General features: G+C 46.6%; 1 protein-coding gene across 2 annotated transcripts in view; it reads left to right on the forward strand.

Moving 5' to 3' along the window:
* The window catches only part of nbas (NBAS subunit of NRZ tethering complex), a 339860-nt gene that overhangs the window by 287749 nt on the left and 30539 nt on the right, over nt 1-21572 (forward strand). For both annotated transcript variants that reach the window (XM_038800239.1, XM_038800240.1), the window contains exon 49: nt 19184-19323. In XM_038800239.1, coding sequence (XP_038656167.1) covers nt 19184-19323 — 140 coding nt within the window. The remainder of the gene's footprint in view (nt 1-19183; nt 19324-21572) is intronic.

Here is a 21572-nt window from a genome sequence, read left to right on the forward strand (position 1 = left end):
TCCATAAAATGAGTTGTTTGTTGAAAGTATCTGAGAACTGACTTCTGCAGTCTTTATGCTAAGTACAGAAGCTTCAGTTGCACAGTACAAGGTTTACTGAGATTCTGCTACATCAATTAATGATCAGATTTTGTTGGCTATAGATAATAGAGCACTCCAGGTAGTGCAATAATTTTTACCTTAATTGTAATTAGGTTTATGTTCATGTACCAATGCATCATTAGTAAAACTCAAATTATGGACAGAAATTTCTCAGACCAACAGCCCATTGCATTCAGTAAGGTGATGGTTGATGGTCCTTAGAATGCAATTGACAATCAGCATTCTACTCGGAAGCTGGAAATGTAATTTCAAAATCCAATCTTCATCCATTCTTTCACAAAAGCAAAATATTGCAGATGCTGAAAATCGGAAGTAAGAACATAAAATGTTGGAATGGTCATCAGGTCAGGCAACACCTGTGCAGTCAAAAATGTTCCAGGTTGATGACTTTTCATCAAAACTGGAAAAAGGTGAAGATGAACATTCTTTGAGAGGACACGACAGAAGTGAAGGCCTGTGATAGTGTGAAAAGCGGGAGAGATTAAATGGCAAAAGGGATGATGATGCAAAGCAGAAGGGAATGGTAATCGGACAAAGTAAAAAAAACAATAGATCGGTCTGGAGAAAGTAAAAATGGGAACAGAAAAATCATTATCAAACGCCATTGTCCAAATAAATGAGAGCAATATTTAGGAGTGGGAACTGTTTACCTCAATGTTGAGTTTGTAAGGCTGTGTAGTACCTAAAGAAAAGATGAGTTACTGTTCACAGAGTTTATGTTGAGCTTCATTAGACCAGTAAGGAAGGCTGGCCTAGGAGGGGCAACTGGAGCAGAGGCAGCAGAGTCCAAAAACGCGTTTTACGCTGGCGAAATTTCCTGTTGCAATTGTCTATTCCAATGATATAATGGTGATCCCAACTTTGAACGTCAGGATCTCATTCAAATATATTTATATATAATTATCAGACCTTTCCCCATTAGAGTTTTCCCCTCCCACCCATTAAATTGTCATGCAGCTGTAAATCATGCTAGTTTTCTGCCGCCCGCCCCGTCCCTCCCCACCCCCATGTCATGCGCCTGGTTACAGCCCCCGGGGGGGGGGGGGGGGGGTCATGTCCAGGCAGTACTCTGGCACTGTCCCTTAGCAATACCCAGGCAGTGCTGGGGGTGGGGAGGGGGATTGGTGGTTCCGTGGTGAGGGGGCGAACGCTCCATGGTGGGACGTTCTATTTTTAATTCTTTGCATTGGGGCACCCTTTAACAAGGTAACCCTGGCCAGCATGACATTGTGAGACCCGCTCCTTCACTTTTTTTTCACTCGGAACCTAAATAACCAAAGGAAGAAGCCGGCCTTCTGGTTGGCGAATTCCGGCCACTGCACCACCCTGCCAGAAAATTATACAATTCTGCCCAGGATTTCTGTAGGCTCTCTCATTTTCAAATAAGTGACAGGGGTCCGGTGGTATTTGAGATTGAGATTTATTGCTAAAACTTGGTTAGTACCCTTTCAAATACAAAGAAAAAAAAAGCCCAGCAGGGCATAAGGAAGAAAACAATGGAAAGAACAAGGGAGAAGAGAGAGGGCAACACGTGCATCAGTAACTTTATACCTGCACTGTTTGATTTCCCCCCCCCCCCCCAACTGCTCCCTAGTTTACAAGTTTTGAATTGTGACTTCTGAATGTTGGGCCTTACCATCACTCACATTAGTATCTAACTTACTGGCTGTACTTACATTTTACATTGTCACATTTGTAGTCTGGATTCTGAAAAGCATACTTTCCCATATTTTCAAAACTTGGTTTTAATATTTCCCTATAATCCCCCTTTGATTCTTCTAAAAATTCTAAAAGAATGAATCACTAACAGCAAGCAAGCAGAAAATATGCAGAGGAACACATTCACAGATGCTTTTGATAGTCCCTTTGTTTCGGAACAGCCTTCAACACTGGAATGGGCAAGCCGATAGACTGTTACAATCCTTTAAATATAGGAAGCACTCTTATTCGGCAAAAGGGGATGACGGGTAGTCTTGAGAGGCATAACATTAGCTGGGGCGTTGGTTAATTATTGATAGCAACACTTAATAAGCATAAAAACACAATGATAATGAAGAATAAGATAAAGCCCTGAACTAAAGAGGTTCCAATAGAGCCCAGATATCCAGATGCCCAACTCCACAAAGTGTTTGATGTCAGTTGTTTAGTTTTTTAAATCTCCTTTTGGATGTGCGCCGCCAAATTAATAATTTGCTCGAAGCTGTCCGGTATATAGGTGCAGTACTCTGCCCCTATCAGGGTACAAGTTCTATCCTTTTCAGCAAGAACATAGTCCAGAGCCATTCGGTTCTGCAGGGCCACGCTATGAATGTCTATAATTTCTGCATTGATTTTAACTATGGCTTCAGAGGTATCATTGCCCACTATTTCCAGGACAAATGCCATGTTAACGGACTCCCTTGCCAGCTTAACGGTCTGGTAAAAAGGGATCAGGATGGAAAATAATCTTTCCATCTCCATGATAGAGCGCCTCATCCGAGATTCTTTGAGAGAGATAGAATGGCGAATAAAGGGGACAACATGCCCCAAATAACAAGATCCTGTCTAAGTGCGTGGTAGCCAGGAATATGCCCTGTTGCCAGAAATAAAGTAAGTATCATTATAAGAGACCCAACAAGGCATTGCCTTGGGACACCAGTGCTCTGAGAAGTTGCTTCCGCTGGTGAAATTGCAAAGACCTGTCAATAGGGAGGCACCTTTCAACCATCCCTTAGTCGTAGTTTGCCCATGTAACATAATACATTGCACTACCTTGCTCACATTAAAACAATGAATGCAATGTGTCCTACCTCTTGGCCCCCTAACCATTTGCTAGATAGGCATATGGATCCTCTCTGACTCAAGGCAGTGGGAAGTTCTATATATGGGGGACCATGGCTCCGATTATAAGTGGGCTAGTACCATCCCGAGAAAGCGGTCAAATGATAACCTGTTGAGTGCCGTTTGTCAATGTTATTTTCTCTGTGAATCAGGTAGCTATTCCCTATACAAGGCCACCCCCTCATGGGAGAATAGTGAGCAGGAGATGTTCAGGAAGATATACTATTCAGCTATTTTGGACACGTTAAAGGGGATAGGTCTCAAATGAATGCCTCCCTGGGAGTAAATGGGAATGTAAGTACATACACAACAGTTGGAGAGGTTGGCATCTTTGGCACACGTATAGGAAATGTAAAGGAAGGTGTTAACATTTAGCTCCTTGGGAACCCGTCTGGGCTTGGCATAGCTGGTCAACGGAAAACAATGAATGACAAAATGAAAAATCTGCTACCAACTGGGCGTGTTTCTTGAATCCCCGACCCCACCAGCTTTTCTAGAACCATGCTGTCATCTGTTGCAGGGCCAAGTGCCCCCATGAATGGATCTATTGGGCTAAATAGGGCATCAGTGCTTGTAGTGCGACTGGCGTGTCAGTACTTCCAGCTGCCTTCATCACAAAGCTTTATCCCTGCCTCAATCCATGTCCACTTTTCCTTTAATTGTCTGCAAGTCTCGAGTTAGACTGATTGCTCTCAGTCTGCATGTTTGTGTTGGTTCCCCTGGAGAAGCGCATTGTGAGGCGGCTTCTTTGGCTGCCTTGTCGGCTAGGCTGTTTGCTTGCTCTTCTGTGGTATTTTCCTTCATATGGGCCTTACACTTCAAAATGGAGACTACGTGTGGTAGTTGTAGAGTTAGTCTCGTACCTCTTTCCCATTATGGATAGGCGGCAGTGAGAAATCCTCTTCTCCACCATAACAGAACAAAGTCATGAGAAACTCCAAAGCTGTACCTTGAATCTGTATAGATATTAGCGGTCAGTTCTCCTGCTATCCGGCATGCATCTGCCGGGGCCCGTAACTCAGCCTGTTGGGCTGACTTTCCTGTGGGCAGACAATCTTTTGACACAATCCCGTGTAGGCATGTGACCGCCCATCCTGCTTTTCGGATGCCATTGTCAACAAAGGAGGAGCCATCTGTAAATAGGATCAGGTCTGGGTGGTGCAATGCTGCCCTAAATACCTTTGCAGACTAAATGGAGTTGCTCTGAAACATAATTTAATCCATTTATTTTCAGTCAGGGTCGTGACCCGGAGATGGGTGTTGGGAGGGTCGCAGAGCTATCCATCACGGTGTGCCCGATCACGGGAATCACAGCACACTGGCCCCAGCAGCCGGCTTTTAAAAATGCTGTTGTGACCGGCTTTAAAAATGATGGCTGTGACCGGGCTTTCAGAATGCGGGGGCAAACTGCGCATGCGTGCCCGCTCATCAGTGCGCATGCCCGGTGTCCAGCAAGAAATACCGCCTCCTCCTGACATCAGCACACTGACCCAGGAGAAGATGTTTTTTAATTCAATGCAGTCTTCCTGCCTAAAGCGATGGCAGAGATCAGGTCACGCGCCCCGAACACTAACGTCACATGCTCTGGGTGCGATTCGCGATTCCTCCATTTTTTCAATAGCAAACACGCAACAAGATTGTAAAATTTAAAATAGATTGTTTTGCAATAAGGAAGAGAGAGGGCCAGAGACACAAACAGGCCAGGATCTCAACTAAACCTTCTGGAGAGAGTGGCTCAGGAGAATCCACAACAGGACAAAGCAGTGCTGGTGTGAGCTCCAGGACCTCTGATGAACAACCCATACAGAAATGTGATATTGAATAACAAAGCAAGTGAGATCGTGAGGACCAAGCAGACTCGCTTGTCGAATTAAAGGTAAGTAAAAATGATGGGTTACGAAGGTTGGCCAGAGTGTGTCGCGACGGTTGGCCAGCGTGGGTCCCAAAGATTAGCCAGTTGGTAAAAATGGATCCCCACAAAAAAAGTTTTAAAAACACTGATTTAATCCATGTTTGAACTCCCCAATGTCAGACACTGTGTTGTGAGCAGCACTCACAGTATAAGAAATTGGAAGTACAACAAATTTCTGTTTCAACTAGAAGGTGTGTTTGGGGTCTGTGTAATCCAAAGATAAAGGGGCACTTTGTCACGGCACCCTGGGTTAGTGCACGGTCAATTCAAGCCCCGCTTGGCCCAGAGTCAAAACACAGGTAAAATAAGATTTTATTTAAAATGCCCAAGGTCCGTGGCTGAGCCCAATAAACTGCAGTCACCAGATTTGTAACTTTAACTCAAGTAACCTTTTATTAAATACAGTATTATATAAACGGACAGAAAATGTAACTGTATCGAATACCCCTTTCCCAATCCCCCTCTCCTAACTACTCCCACTCTCTTACATATCGACATAGACAAACAACGCATAAGGGAAATAAAATATTTTTAAAATGTAAGGAAATGGATCTTTGCACTGGGATGGTTTCTAGTTAGTGTCTTTCTGAAGTTCAGCTTTTGTTTTGCTACTTCTTCCTTCTAGACTGGAGATGGTTTTCTCTGAAATGAAATGAAATGAAAATCGCTTATTGTCACGAGTAGGCTTCAAATGAAGTTACTGTGAAAAGCTCCTAGTCGCCACATTCCGGCGCCTGTTCGGGGAGGCTGGTACGGGAACCGTGCTGCTGGCCTGCTTGGTCTGCTTTAAAAGCCAGCGATTTAGCCCAGTGTGCTAAACCAGCCCCTTGTGACAAGGCTGTTTAACTTTTCTGCAGACTCAGCGTTATTCCAGGTTCACAGCAAAGGATAGGCCGGGCACTCACTCCTTTCAGCATGCAGGGGAGAGAGAGAGAGAACATTCTTTTCATTTCCAGGGTCTAAATGGTTCAGCCCAGTTCTCTTAAAGCATCACGCAGGAAGCAATCACTGACCGTTGTCAGACAGAACACTGACCCTGGCCAACCCGCCGATTGCCAGCAAACCAACCTGTAATACGTCCATGGAGGCAGACGTCCCTTCACCAGGATTCCTTTTATTTACAAAACCAATGGCAGAACAACCAGGTGCATTCACCTGGGGAGTGCAGAGGATCTGACATGCCCTGTTATATACAGAGAAAGGCGTGCCCTGATTGGGACACTTATCAGGGAACTCTTATTCTAATTGACCAATCTCAAAGGCCTGGTCTATGTCTTTCCACCCCTCCCCTCCCCTAAGTCCGAGGGACCCCCATGCTCCTTGTAACTCACGGGTCTCCTTAGTTTCTGGGCCGGGTCCAGATCCTCCACTTCGGCCCCCGATGTGTTTGGGGGGGGAATGGCTGGGGCTTTTCCAATGAGAGTGCCTGAGGGTTTGCCCCCTTCCTCCGGCGGCAATGGGACAGCCACGGAGTCATCTATGGTGTCCATATCAGAGTCTGATGTCCTCGCCAGTGGTGCAGGAGGGGCGCGAATAGTCTTTCGGGGAGCTCTCTCAAAAGGTCCTTGGTATGCTGGTCGGAGTCAGCTCCGGGGGAGGAAACAGATTTGAGGCCCGCAACTGGTCCAGGTGCTTTTTAACTAAGTGTCCTCCCACGCTTCTCATACGACACAGGTCTTGTCCTTGACCATTCCTGCTATCCATGTGGGGCCATAATTTCTGACCCATACCTTTTTCACCCGCATTGAACTGCCTTTCCCGGTGTGTGTTATCGTGGCCCCTGCATTGGGCCTCTTGGTGTCTTTGTACTCTTTGTCTAAATTTGGAAATAGTAGACTCAGCCTGGTTCAGAGTCGTCTGCCCATGAGTAGATCCGCCGGTGCTATTTCTGTTGTGGCATGTGGGTTGTCCTACAGTCGAATAGCCAGCGTGATAGTTTAGTGTCTACTGATGCTCCAAACTGTTGCTTCAACGACTTTTAGTGAATGGTTCTCTCCACCAACCCATTTGATGCCGGATGGTATTTTGCCGTTCTTATGTGCCAAATGCCGTTTGACTTCATGAATTTTGTGAACTCCTGGCTGATGAAAACCGATCGATTGTCTGAAACACGCACCTCTGGAGTCCCATGTGTGGCAAACAAGGTTCAAAGTTTTTTGCTGGTTGCTGTTGTATTTGCCGAGTTCATGTTGTAGACTTCTAGCCATTAGGAGGTATGGCATCTACTATCACAAAAAACATTGATCCCATAAACTAGCCTGCAAAATCGAAATGAAGTCAAGACCATGGTCTACCCGGCCATTCCCATGGGTGCTGCCAGTGGCATATTCTGCCCTTGTTGACATTCTTGGTACCGACCTACCAGTGCCGCTGTGTCCGTGTCCTGGCTCAGCCACCAGACATAGCTCCGGCCAGCATCTTCATTTTTGATACTCCAGGGTGCCCATGATGTAGTTCGGCCAGTATGTCTCGACGGCCCTGACTTGGAACTGTTGCCTGTGCTCCCCAAAGCAGGATCCCAGCTTCCACAGTGACCTGCTGTCTTCTGCTCCAGTAAGGGTGGAATTACGCCTGGACCGGTCTTTCTTTCTCCCCCGTTAGCACCATGTGTTTTATTTTTGCGAAAACTGGGTCCCTTTGTGTCCTAAAACGAATGTTTTGTGCAGCCACCGCAAGGGTGTCCAGGAAATGTAGTGTCATCACCATTTCTTCTATTCTGGGTACTAATGGCGGGGTGTCCAGTAATGGCAGCCTCCTTAGTGCGTCGGCGTTTGCCACCGGGGTTCCCGGCCAGTGCTCCAGTTGATATTGGTACGCTGCCAGTAGGATGGGCCAGCATTGGATTCGGGCCGAAGCTTTGTCTTCTTTCAGCAAACCCAGCAATGGCATGAATTTCCGACCATTTCTTCACCGTGAAGATCACAGCAGTCCTTTTTCAATTTGGGAGTACTTTCGCTCTGAAATTGCTAAAGTCCTGGAAGCAAACACTATAGGCCGTTCCTGTCCGTTTTGCCCTTTGTGCGTCAGGACTGCCCCAAGCCATATGGAGACGCATCGCAGGTGAGCACCAACTCCTTCCTGGGGCCATAGTGTGCAAAGACGTTTTCGGAGGAGAGCTGTTGTTTGGTGTTCTTGAAAGCCTTGTCTTGGCGGCAGGACCATTCCCAGGTTTGCCCTTTTTTTAGTAATTGTGTAGGGGGTCCAGGGTGGAAACCCTGTTCTCAATTAACTTACCGCAGTCCATCACCGGTCCTAAAAACCTGGATTGTGGTGGGGGCCGGGGCACCTTTTATCGCCCTCACCCGACCCTCCAAAGGGTGTAGCCCTGACTTGTCAACCTTGTCCCCCAGATAGGTTACTTGAGGTGCTAGAAAAACACATTTCTCTCTCTTTAAGCGCACGCCTACTGCTGAAAACCTCCTAAGGACTTCCTCCAGGTTTTGCAGTATTTCGCTCGCTGTTGCTAAATTCCTGGAAGCAAATGCTATAGGCCGTTTTTTTGTTCTGCATTTATTCTGCCCTTCTTTTTCCCGTAATGAGGATGTCGTCCAGGTAAATGGCACAGGTAAATTACCTGTGGTAATCCTTGTAATATATTCTCCATTGTCCTCTGGAATATCACGCAGGCTGACGGTACTGAAAAATGCCCTTCAGGGTGTATATCTTTGAGAAATTTTGCGATTCTTCGTCCAGCTTCAGCTGTAGATAGGTGTGGCTCGTGTTCAGCTTTAAGAATAAGAGTCCTCTTGCCAGCTTTGCAACCAAATGTTCAATCCAGGCAATTGGGCCTTGTAGAATTTTGGGACTGCCTCTGGATCTATGTGTAATGTCACCTTTGCTCCCTTTATTTTCCCGAGCCCTTCTTGGAAAACCTCTGGGTATCTGCACAGGAGTTTGGTCAGGCAACCATTTTTCAGCTGGAAAACATCTGCCCAATCCAGCTGGATCTCTTTTAGCCAGTTTCATACCAATAAGCACTACCATTAAAGGCAGCCTAACCAGTTGCTCTCCATAAACCACAGGTACATGTGTTGTGCCCAACACTCTCAGTGGTTCCCTTGTATGCATCCTCAGTTTTGCCGAGGTCCTGGTTATGGATAAGGGTTGGAGACCAATGCAAATTTTATTAAATAACGTTTCCCCTATCACTAATACGGCTGCTCCCATGTCAACTTCCATTAATGTTTGACATCCATTCAGCCTTATGGTTAATGTAATCGGTTTTGATTTAACCATCATTACACAATTTAGTCGTTCCTCGTCGAAGGTAGGTGGGGCTTCTAATTGTGTATTTTCCTGTACCTCGGCCGACGTGTCCTTTTCCAAAATGTTGGTTTTGGGCTTCTAATTCTCCTCTCTGGGAACAACTACAATATCTTGCCAGGCGAAAGGCTGTATGGGCTGCTGTCTGTCTGGTCCTAATTTTCCCTTGCTTGGGAGCGGTTCTGCAAGTGTGCCTGGGTTCCTTAGTATCCGAGTCATTGCTGGGGGTGGCTATGCAGTTGCCTATCCCCCAGAGGTAGTCCCTTAACTCAGTTTCACTGGTGTGGGCATCTACCTCCATCGAATACCCTGTAACTCATGTGCTCCGCTCGCCGCTTTTTCTAGGGACTAAGCCAGCTGCAATGCTTGTTTGCAATCCAGCTTGGCCTCTGCTAGCATACATCTTTGTATTGCTAAATTATTTAGTCCGCACACCAACCGGTCTCGGAGCATCTCATTTAGCTTCAGGCCAAATTTGTAAGCCTCTGCTATACACCTTAATCTTGTTAAAAAATTAGTGACTGACTTCCCCTGTGTCTCGGAATGCCGAGTAAAACCGGTACCTTCTCAGGATCAGAGGTGGCTTAGGGTCATAGTATACTTTTACTAAGTTCCTCAATTCCTGAAAAGTTTTAGTGTTCGGTGCCTCCGGAAAAGTGAGACTGCATAATTGCAAAAGCTGCCGGCTCACATGAGGTCAGTAGAATGGCCCGTTGCTTTACATCCGGAACGATATCGTTCACTCTATTTAAAAAAAAAAAGTATTTCATCCGCTCTACATATTGGGCCCAGTTTTCCACTGGGGGGGCTAGGAGTGGCTTTTCGTGAAACTCGGCCGCTGGGGCCTTGACGCTGGCGTCAAGGCGGCGCGCCGATAATGACGTGGCCGGTGGCGCCTTAGTGTCATCAGCCGCGCATGCACAGATTGGCCAGAGCCAACCCGCGCATGCGCGGTTGCCGTCTTCCCCTCCGCTGCCCCGCAGGATGTGGCGGCTTGATCTTGCGGGGCGGCGGAGGGGAAGAGTGCGTCTCTTAGAGACGCCGGCCCAACGATCGGTGGGCACCGATCGCGGGCCAGTCCCCTCTCGGGCACGGTCGTGGTGCTCGATCCCCTCTCCACCGCCCCCACAGGCCCCAAACTTACCTTTTGCGCTATGTTCATGCCGGCAGCGACCAGGTGTGGTTGCCGCCGGCGTGAACAGGTCGGGAACGGCAGGCCGCTCAGCCCATCCGGGCCGGAGAATCGCGGGTTGCCATGAAAAACGGCGACCCGCGATTCTCAAAACGGCGTGTCGCAAAACGCGACACGCCATTTTGGGGGGGGGGGTGGGAGAATCGCGGGGGGGTGCCAGAGCGGCCCTCCCGCGATTCTCCCACCCGGCCTGGGGAGCGGAGAATCACGCCCCTGGTTCCTAAAGTCCATTCGGTGCCAAGGAGTCTGGCCTCTTCTCTCCCAAAACCTAAAACAAAATTTAGAGTATCCAGTTATTTTTTTTTTCCAATTAAGGGGTAATTTAGCGCGGCCAATCCACCTAGATTGTGGGCCGAAACCCATGCAGACACGGGGAGAATGTGCAAACTCCACATAGACAGTGGCCCGGGGCCGATATCAAACCCAGTGCTAACCACTGCGCCACCGTGCCCCCCCTCTCCTTTCCAAAAACAAAGCCGGGGAACGCTGTCCTGACAAGCAGGCTACTTCAACTTCGAACCTTATGCTTAAAGGCGCATTCTGATTATGGATCCACAGACTGAAATAATAGCATAACATAAAATTTGATTTGATTTATTATTGTCACATGTATTCGTGTACAGTGAAAAGTATTGTTTCTTGTATGCTATACAGACAACGCATACCGTGCACAGAGAAGGAAGGAGAGACTACAGCATGTAATGTTACAGCCATAACTTGGGTGTAGAGAAATGATCAGCTTAATATGATGTAAATCTATTCAAATATGGGCAGCACGGTAGCATAGTGGTTAGCACTATGGCTTCAAAGCGCCAGAGTCCCAGGTTTGGTTCCCGGCTTGTTTCGTTGTCTGTGCGGAGTCTGCACGTTTTTCCCATGTCTGCGTGGGTTTCCTCCGGGTGCTCCGGTTTCCTCCCACAAGTGCCAAAAGACATGCCATTACGTAATTTGGACGTTCTGAATTCTCCCTCTGTTTACCCAAACAGGTGCTGAAATGTGGTGACTAGGGGCTTTTCACAGTAACTTAATTGCAGTGTTAATGTAAGCCTACTCATGACAATAAAGATAATTATTATTATTAAAAGTCTGATGGCAGCAGGAAGAAGCTGTTCTTGAGTCGGTTGGTACGTGACCTCAAACTTTCGTATCTTCTTCCTGACAGAAGAAGGTGGAAGAGAATATGTCCGGGATGCGTAGGTTCCTTAATTATGCTGGCTGCCTTGCAGAAGCAGCGGGAATTGTAGACCGAGTCAGTGGGTGGGACGATTGGTTTGCGTGATGGATTGGGCTACATTCACAACCTTTTGTAGTTTCCTTCGGTCTTCGGCAGAGCAAGATCCATACCAAGCTGTGATACAACCAGAAAGAATGCTTTCTATGGTAAAAGAAATGGGAACAAAGGAAATATGCAGGAAGGACCCTTACAACTTGCATTAGAAGGTACTATGGGAATGACAAGTGGTGTAGGAGTGATTGAGGAGTAGATCAGAACATGGAGGCTGGTGGGTTAGTAGGTGAGGACAAGCGTTTCTGATTCTGGAGGAGACGTGCGAGCTAGAAATGGGACGGGCATAGTCAAGGATCCTGCCAACTATGATAGAGGGAAATCCTCAGCTGAAGAAAAAAGACATATCTGCAGCAGTGATATGGAAAATGGCACATCAGAACAGGTACAACAGAAACGGAGAAGAAAGGAGAATGAAATAATGACTCGGCGTCCAGGTAGCTGCGCTGTTCCTCATGCCTTGCAGACCCTCATACCGAAGGAAACATTCCAGTCAGATCATTGAGAAAATTGCCCAGGGCACGTCAAGCCAGTGGTGCTAAATTACACACCAGCCCGCCTCCATTCTCATCCCCATATTGGGGTAAACGTTCTGCCCAACAGCATCATTCTTTACAAGTAAAATGATAATGATGCTGGATGAACTTTCCTAAACTTTGTATTAAAATGATTGAAGAAAAATTGAACAATATAAGGAAATAACGTCAGTTATAACATCAGGGAGTAACAGCTTTGACAAAGGGTATTCTGGACTCAAAACTTTAGTTCTTTTCTCTCCCTACAGAGGCTGCCAGACCTGCTGAGATTTCCCAGCATTTTCTCTTTGGTTTCAGATTCCAGAATCCGCAGTAATTTGCTTTTATCCAGGGATTAACGTCCGGTTTTATTCTGAATAAGTACTACAATTGTGTACAAATTTTGGCTACAGCATTTTGTAATGATTTAGAATTTAAAATATCACGGTAAGAGGGGCATGAATGCAGTACTTAAATGCATGATACATTCATTAAAATAAAGCAAAATCTGGTCCTGTCATGGTCTGCACCTTCAAATCTTAGAACATAGAACATTACAGAGCAGTACAGGCCCTTCGGCCCTCGATGTTGCTCCGTTCTGCGAACCCCCTCTAAAGCCCATCTACACTATTCCCTTATCGTCCATATGCCTATCCAATGACCATTTGAATGCGTTTAGTGTTGGCGAGTCTACTACTGTTGCAGGCAGGGCATTCCATGCCCTTACTACTCTGAGTAAAGAACCTACCTCTGACATCTGTCCTATATCTATCTCCCCTCAATTTAAAGCTATGTCCCCTCGTGCCAGACATCACCATCCGAGGAAAAAGGCCCTCAATGTCCACCCTATCGAATCCTCTGATCATATTGTATGCCTCAATTAAGTCACCTCTTAACCTTCTTCTCTCTAACTAAAACAGCCTCAAGTCCCTCAGCCTTTCCTCGTAAGATCTTCCCTCCATACCAGGCAACATCCTGGTAAATCTCCTCTGCACCCTTTCCAATGCTTCCACATCCTTCCTATAATGCGGCGACCAGAACTGCACGCAATACTCCAAATGCGGCCGCACCAGAGTTTTGTACAACTGCAACATGACTTCATGGCTCCGAAACTCAATTCCTCTACCAATAAAAGCTAACACACCGTACGCCTTCTTAACAACCCTCTCAACCTGGGTGGCAACTTTCAGGGAACTATGGACATGGACACCGAGATCTCTCTGCTCATCCACACTACCAAGAATCTTACCATTAGCCCAGTACTCTGTCTTCCTGTTATTCCTTCCAAAATGTATCACCTCACACTTTTCTGCATTAAACTCCATTTGCCACCTGTCAGCCCAGCTCTGCAGCTTATCTATGTCCCTCTGTAACTTGTAACATCCTTCTGCACTGTCCACAACTCCACCGACTTTAGTGTCATCTGCAAATTTACTCACCCATCCTTCTACGCCCTCCTCCAGGTCATTTATAAAAATGACAAATAGCAGCGGCCCCAAAACAGATCCTTGTGGTACACCACTAGTAACTGGACACCAGTCTGAACATTTCCCATCAACCACCACCCTTTGTCTTCTTCCAGCTAGCCAATTTCTGATCCAAACTGCTGAATCACCCTGAATCCCATGCCTCCGTATTTTCTGCAATAGCCTACTGCGGGGAACCTTATCAAATGCTTTACTGAAATCCATATACACCACATCAACTGCTTTACCCTCATCCACCTGTTTGGTCACCTTCTCAAAGAACTCAATAAGGTTTGTGAGGCACGACCTACCCTTCACAAAACCATGTTGACTATCTTTAATCAAATTATTCCTTTTCAGATGATTGTACATCCAACCTCTTATAAACCTTTCCAAGACTTTTCCCACAACAGAAGTAAGGCTCACTGGTCTATAGTTACCGGGGTTGTCTCTACTCCCCTTCTTGAACTAGGGGACAACATTTGCTATCCTCAGTCTTCTGGCACTGTTCCTGAAGACAAAGATGACTTAAAGATCAAAGCCAAAGGCTCAGCAATCTCCTCCCTAGCTTCCCAGAGAATCCCAAGATAAATCCCATCCGGCCCAGGGGACCTATCTACTTTAACACTTTACAGAATTGCTAACACCTCCTCCTTATGTACCTCAAGCCCTTCTAGTCTAGTAGCCTGTATCTCAGTATTCTCCTCGACAACATTGTCTTTTTCCTGTGTGAATACGGACGAAAAATACTCATTTAGCACCTCTCTTATCTCTTCGGACTCCACGCACAACTTCCCACTACTGTCCTTGACTGGAACTTGTCTCATTGGGAAAAAGCTTGATTACTGGGAGAAACTTTGGCAAAGTAGGAGAGGTAAACTTGAGTCAACCCTGAGGTTTACGTACACCACCTAGTAGCTGGATTGAGAATGGCACTATCAAAAAATTGGCAAGAGGTCACCTGTGAATGATTCATAAAGAACAAAGGAAAGTTTGGAATTAAGAATAAGGCTTACGCAGAGGCTGTTCAGGATTTGGAAATCCAATATCTGGACATTGGGTACCATTATTTCATACCTAATTTCAAAGGGTTCTGACATAGTCGTCTTTTCATTGGAAAAGGTGAAAAATTATTCAGAAGTATGATAGAATTAACCTGGTAGATCAGTGGAGATAATTTATTTTACATTTTTTGAAAGAATTTGATGAAGTTCTTTACATGAGACTTGTAAATATTCAAAGTCATAGAATTAATAACTGAACTGAAAAGTGGCTTAACAGTGGCATCAATGCTAATGGTCCATTCTTTAAAAAAAGGGCTGGATAGTTGTCTGGTGAGGCAAAGTCATCAGAATGAAGATTAAATACCCCACAAAGCTCAATGGACTGTAATTTTGCCAATAAATGATATCTCCTGTCAGCATTGACTGATGCGGGTTATAAATTGAAAGATATGCTGTATTTTTTAACCCTAATCTTTAAACAGCGGAATAAATGTTTTACCATCCTTTGCAGTTTTACTTCTCGTTTGTAGTTTCCTTCAGCAAACTTACTGACATGAGTCAAGTCCATGATAGATAGCTTGAAGTTGTCCAGTGGAAGTGAGCATCTTTATTGATTGAATAGTGTTTTCAGGTTATATACTATGTTCTGTAAGCTTTTATAGATTTGTTTGTAAATGCTGAACTCCATTGTGATTTGAGAAAGCAACAGTTGAATTGGCCATGTCAGCATTCTTTCTCACTATCTGTGTCTGACACTTTGGGTGCGATTTAGTAGGCTCGTTAGCCATGGAATTCCCATCATGGCCGCTAAATATTGCAAGAAGCCAAAAGCAGGACTTCAGATCGCAGTCTTCCCATACTCTCGCCAATGATGCAATCAGATTTATGCCCAAGAAGTGGTGCAAACCTGATTAACATGAATCTGAATACATTAGCATCTACTTAACAAGCTTAGTGTCACATCTTAGTACTCATCAAATCTTCCCAACCATCAGTTGTGCTTGTGCAAATCGCTCCTCTTTAAAAACGGGAACTAGGTGCCATGACCTCTGAAAGGGAAGGAGTAGCTAAGCACCTCTGTTTCCACTTAGCACCAGGTAATCCAAGGCAACAGAGGCTGTTGGGCAGCTCAGGGGTGAGGAGATGGGGGAGGTTGGAGAGATGAGAAAATGAGGAGATCAGCTGTCGGGGACAGCAGGCTTTACTTGGCAGGTTGAAGGAGGGTGTGGTGTCACAGTTGGTGTCGGTAATCTTGGAGTCTGCTGTCTGTGCTATGCCGTCGGTGTTGTGTGCATGCGCCATTTGTGCTGTACAAGTGTGCAGCCTGGGCGGGGGTGTCTGGTGTCAGGGCAGCTGCGGGGCATATGGGGTGGGGGGGGTCGGATATGATGAGAGCATGGAGCTGGACCTGGTGGATAAGACCCCAAAAGAGAAAGAAACTCCGTGTCCAATCCGGGGGAACGGAGGGATTGAGGTAGGGAGGGGCGAGGGGGGAGGGACTAGTTTAGCACAGTGGGCTAAATAGCTGACTTGTTATGCAGAACAATGCCAGCAGCGCAAGTTCAATTCCCGTACCGGCCTTCCCGAACAGGCGCTGGAATATGGCGACTAGGGGCCTTTCACAGTAACTTCATTGAAGTCTACTTGTGAAAATAAGTTATTATTATTAACCAATGGATCAGCTGTCCAGAAAGCTTAAGTATAGGACGATGACAGCGATGAGCTCTCTGAATTACCCAGCCTGACTAAGCAAGGTGCCTATTAGCTCTGCCTCTCCCTGAGTGGGAAAACAATTGTGCTCTGTTACATTCCTGAGACTCATGATCTTGACACTAATTGGCCATCACGAGTTAACCATTAGCAATTTAGCTCCCCACCATATCAAAGTCAACGAATCGGATTAAGCCTCACGTTTCAGGACTTAAACCACAGGATCAAAAGCCAAGGGGGTCGCTTCTCTCCCAGGTCCCCAATGCCTGTCAGTCAGGATCCATGTCCTTGGACAAGAAGGACACGCCTAAGGGTTCCGAGGCAGAGCCTCCTGAGGAACATGAGGATGGAGGCCATGAGGGGCTGAGGATGCCCATGGGCAGAAGGGCTAGAGACTCCCTCATCACCTCCCACTTTCTGATGGGGGAGGCTGGCATGCAGCGTAACAACAACAATAGTTCATGTAATATAGTGATATGTCACAATGTGACAATGCCCCCCTACACTATGGCCTAATTTCACCAGTGTTCATGCTGTACCCGTACATTATTGAACCTTCTGCATCCTCCCACTCTGCCACTAGATGTGACCCCCCCTATGCATACCAGAGGTGGAGGTGCCTCCTGCCTTCCACATCTGTTGTCTGAGATGCCCCTCGCGGGTGTCCTCTGGAGGGCCGAGTCCAAGAGAGCCCCGGCCAACTCTCGGGTAGCACTGGTGTTGGGAGTTGTTGTGTCACACTGCTCTGCCTGCTGTGCCTGAGCTGCCCAATCTCAGAAAGAAGGGATTCAGATTGGCTGGGCCCTCCTAGGGTCTCCTGGGTGGAAACTCGGGCTGTTCTCCGGCAGATCCTCTCTTTAGGTACTCGTGGGTCCCTGGATTTCTCCATGGGATGGAGGAGCAACTAATGTGAGCTCCAGAGGTTACCCTGTCATTTGGCACTGTCAGTCCTGAAGGTCCACCTTTGTGTAAACCATGCAGTTGAAACTCTTTGCCATGGCCCTCAGGGACTGAACCATGCTTCAAACATCTCCCACCATGGATCTGACTTTTGGCCCCAGGCTTTCCACTGCAGACACCACCGTTGCAGTGTTGACCTGGGTGCCATGCATTGCCTACACCATCTCCTGTGACAGAAGGCTTAGGGACTCCATCATTTGCCCTTGCAGTCGCAGGAATATCGCTGATACTCCCTTCTGATATTCCCTACTCTGCCTTTGCAGCTCAAGCATTGAGGGATAAATGTGACAAGAGGCATGGTACCCCTGACTGATACCCAGCAGACCTCCGCCTGTCTGATCCCTGGGACGTTGCTGCCTCCAATTGATGTCCTTCAGAAGCAGTGTGATGCTCAACAGATAGTGATGTAGAAGCCTGCCTGTGAGATCACTCAACCGTTGGTGGATTGTCAGAGTGATAGCCCTGATGCATCTTCAGTGTCCTCCAGCGACATCTCCTCCAAGGTCGTGTCGAGGGTAGGTGGTAGAGACCTGCTAATGAATGGGCCAGGCTGAGTGGGTGATGTTCCTTCAACGTAATGGACATAGTATTATTACATGACCAGGGATACACATGGTCATTTGGTTGAAGGTGCAGTGGCTCCTCACTTTTCTCTCACAGGCCCACCTTGCTGACAGCACAGGCCTGAACCAGCTCCTGCCCCACAAGCTCCAGGTCTATATCCTCAAAAGAAATCAGGATCTTCAACTCTGACATCCCACCGCCCGCCTTTGCTTGGTCACGGCAGGTTGTGAGCAAACTTATCCTGCATGAACACAAATAGGGATGATGTTAGCTGGCTTCCTGGTAGGTCAAATGTCGATGAAACTGGCTCATGTGAATGTGTTGTGTGAGCAGGGAAGGGTTGTGAGGAGAGGAGTCCCTAGGGGGGTTGTGAGGCTTGTGGGAGGTCAGGTGCTGGGACCCTGCTAGGTGGCAGCATGTAGGGTCGAAGTTGCATTCCAGGGAGCTGGAGTGCAGTGAGGATACAAGGAGCACGTACCCTGTCAGAAAGGAGTCGGCCTTTCATCTTCTTGCACCACTGCGCCTCTATCTCCTTGAGGAGGGCACTGGCACTCACCATTGCTGCCATTGTCTCCCAGGCAGGGATTGTGATCTTGCAGGAGGGTCTCCTGCCAGCCCGAAGGTAGATTGTTTGCCTTCTCTCCTCCACAGCATCTAACATTATGGTTCGGGGACCCTCCATGAAGCTTGAAGCTGACTTCCTCACTGCCATCCTCCTGGCTTGAATGAGAGCAAGTGCTGTGGAGCCATTTAAATGCAGTGCCCCATTAATTGAAGTGCTCAGAGGACCCCCCCCCCCCAGGGCAAGTGAATCAGATATTTCCTGCCATAGGCGTGCCCTTTTTCAGGTGGGGAAATTTAATTTCAAAGTGCCTAAAAATTGGGGTCTGGATCGGACCACCGAGACCAACGGGATTCATGTCGAAATTCACACTTAACCAAATTTGGGGAAATTTCCACCCTTTGTTTGTATTTGGATCTATGGTTATTTTAAAACATTTATAATACTTAATATTATAACCTTGTATTGCATGAGGATTATGCCACCACACAAACATTATGGATTGTGATTTGCTGTCCTTCAGAAAATGATTTAGATTAAATATTACTATCCAGCTCTATCATTCTGCTTTATAACACTAATCATAACATTTATCACCAAAAATATTTTTTATTGGTGTCATAGGAGAGAAACTTTCCATTGTGGAAAACAGAGGATACCAACCATATAAATGTGAAACAAAATATTTGGCCTCAGGGAGATGTGAAACAAAAGGCATACTCTCGAATAATAATTTAATGCAGAAATATAAATAAATGCTTACTGTAGTCCAAGGAGTGTTGAAGTATTTTATGAAGCAATGTTTCTACAACATTTTATCCTCACCAGGTTGGTGTAAGTGACATTGAGGACGAAGAGAAACGTTTCCTGCTCTTTTTGGAGTTGTTAGACTCCAGTAACCAAGGGACTGAATTCCAGCATTTGGTGCTGCTCCTTCAGGCTTGGCCACCCATGAACAACAAAGACATGTAAGTGTCAGTGTGTGTGACAGTGTTCTGTTATCTACAATAGTTAGAACAGCAGTTCACGGGAATGCTTGAAATTATGAGGATGCAACATACAAACATAAATCATCAAACAAACATTTAACAATGCAGATGTCCCCGTTTGTCTGCAGGAATTGTTTTAATTGAATTCCAGGGAAATTTCCAGTTTGGACCATGTTTTTCCATGATGCTTTCCTGTAACTGCATTCTAAAATAGGGTATTTTCTAATAGCATGTTTGTGGGTTTCCTCCGATAATTCAAAGATGCACAGGTTAGGTGGATTGGCCATGCAAAATTTGGTGTCCAAGGATGTGAAAGTTAGATAGGGTTACTGGGTTGGGGTGGGAGACTGGGCCTAGGTCGGGTGCTCTTTCAGCGAGCCTATGTAGACACAATTGGCCAAATGGTCGCCTCCTGTGCTGTGGGAATTATATGGTTAACAGGCATAGACCATTCAGCCCTTTGAGCCAGTTCTACCATTCAATTTGTAGTTTAGCCCGAGTTATCCACCTTTGTTCAATATCCCATAATGCTCTGAACAAAAATCTATCAATCTACATTTTAAAATTTCAATTAACCTAACCCAGCAGTTCTTTTGAAGGGACAGGACAGAGTTCCAGTTTTCACTGCACTTTGAATTATTGGATTTTTCCTAACAACAGTCAAGACAAATATGCAGAAATATCTAAGTGAGATTTGAAAGGTTTGTAGCAGCAGATTATTTTGGCTAAATTTAAAATGCAAAACAAAAGTATTTGAGGCAAAAATATATTTAAACTTAATTGTATAGGTTGAAAATCTTTTAATTGGGTTTCCTTTTTTAAATCTCGGACACGATTTAATGGCCTTGTTGTGCCCAGCTTGATTCGACAAGGCGATTTAATCTCGCGGAAGGTCTCGCGAGATTTACAATGCTCGAATCGCCTCACGGGGTTCAACAAAATCGTGCGAGATGTCACAATCTCGATCTCGTCCTCACTGGGCGTAATCCAGAGTAATATATTCTAAAGAATCATTAGGCTCATGTAAATATGTCTACGCTGTATTCTCCTGAGGCCCGGAAACTAACGGCCTTGCCTGGGAGACCTTGCCATGGCATCATTTAGGATTGGTCCACATAAACGCGGGCCAGGCGTGACAGCACAAAGGGAGTCTCCAGGCCATTGGAGGCCCCCGATCTTTAACTCCTTCTTGTAGAGGGCAGCCTTTATCCAATTGTACCTGGCCCTCCGATTAGCCAACTCCGCAGCAAGGCCCTCATAAATCCGCAGCTCACTCCCCTCCCAGGGTCATTTCTTGGTCTGCCTCGCTCACCTCAGAATCTTTTCTTTATCCAGGAACTGATGCAGCCTTACCACTATCACTCTCGACAGTTCCCCCACCTGTGGCCTCCTTCATGATGCACCTCAAGGGACTGGTCAAAGGCCCCCTCCCCCATCAGCTCCTCCAGTATGCTTGCCACTAACCTGGCAGCCTCCCTCCTTCAGTGCCTTTAGGCATCCCAACAATCCTCAAATTCTGCATCCTGGAGCGATTCTCAAGGTCCTCCAATTTCTCTCTCTGGCTGCTCGACCCCACCTCCGCTTCCAGCGAGATAAGTCAATCCTCGTGCTCCACCACCTGACTGCTCCACTTTCTGCATCTCCAGGCCTGAGCCTCCTGCCTCTGCTCCGCTCGCTCAGTCGCTGCCCGAACCGGCTCCACGCCACGGCCAAATCCTCCAAGGCCTCTTTCTGCTGCTGCTGGAATTTGCCATTTTAAAAACTCCACCAGCTGCTCCGTTGACCACTGAGGGCAGCACTGCTCCCTTGCCCACTGCCATCTTCACCTGTGTCGACCCCGAAAATTTTCCTGCTCCAACTGCTCTCTTCTCGTGGCACTTCTCGTCCTCTGTTCCATACACCGACTTCACCAGAGGAGTATTACCTTCCCTGGGCACTCGTACACCTTTTGCCCTCAAACACCACAACATTTGAGTGGGAAAGGATCGAAAAAATCCACTTTGAGCGGGAGCAACCAAATGTGCGACTACTCTCTCCATGGCTGCCACCAGAAGTTCAGAAATGGATGTTAGTGGCAAAGAGAATGGAAGGATGTGTTCCTGGGCTGGTCGCAGAAATGACGGGTTTTGTAAAGGGCAGGCATCTTTCCAGTAACATTAGACGGTTTTTAAACATGATCATGAACCTGTCGAAGGAAGGGGTACCAGTGGTAGAGGTCTCTATGGACG

This window comes from Scyliorhinus canicula, chromosome 6 (genome assembly GCF_902713615.1).
Source record: "Scyliorhinus canicula chromosome 6, sScyCan1.1, whole genome shotgun sequence".
Taxonomy (NCBI): Eukaryota; Metazoa; Chordata; class Chondrichthyes; order Carcharhiniformes; family Scyliorhinidae; genus Scyliorhinus; species Scyliorhinus canicula.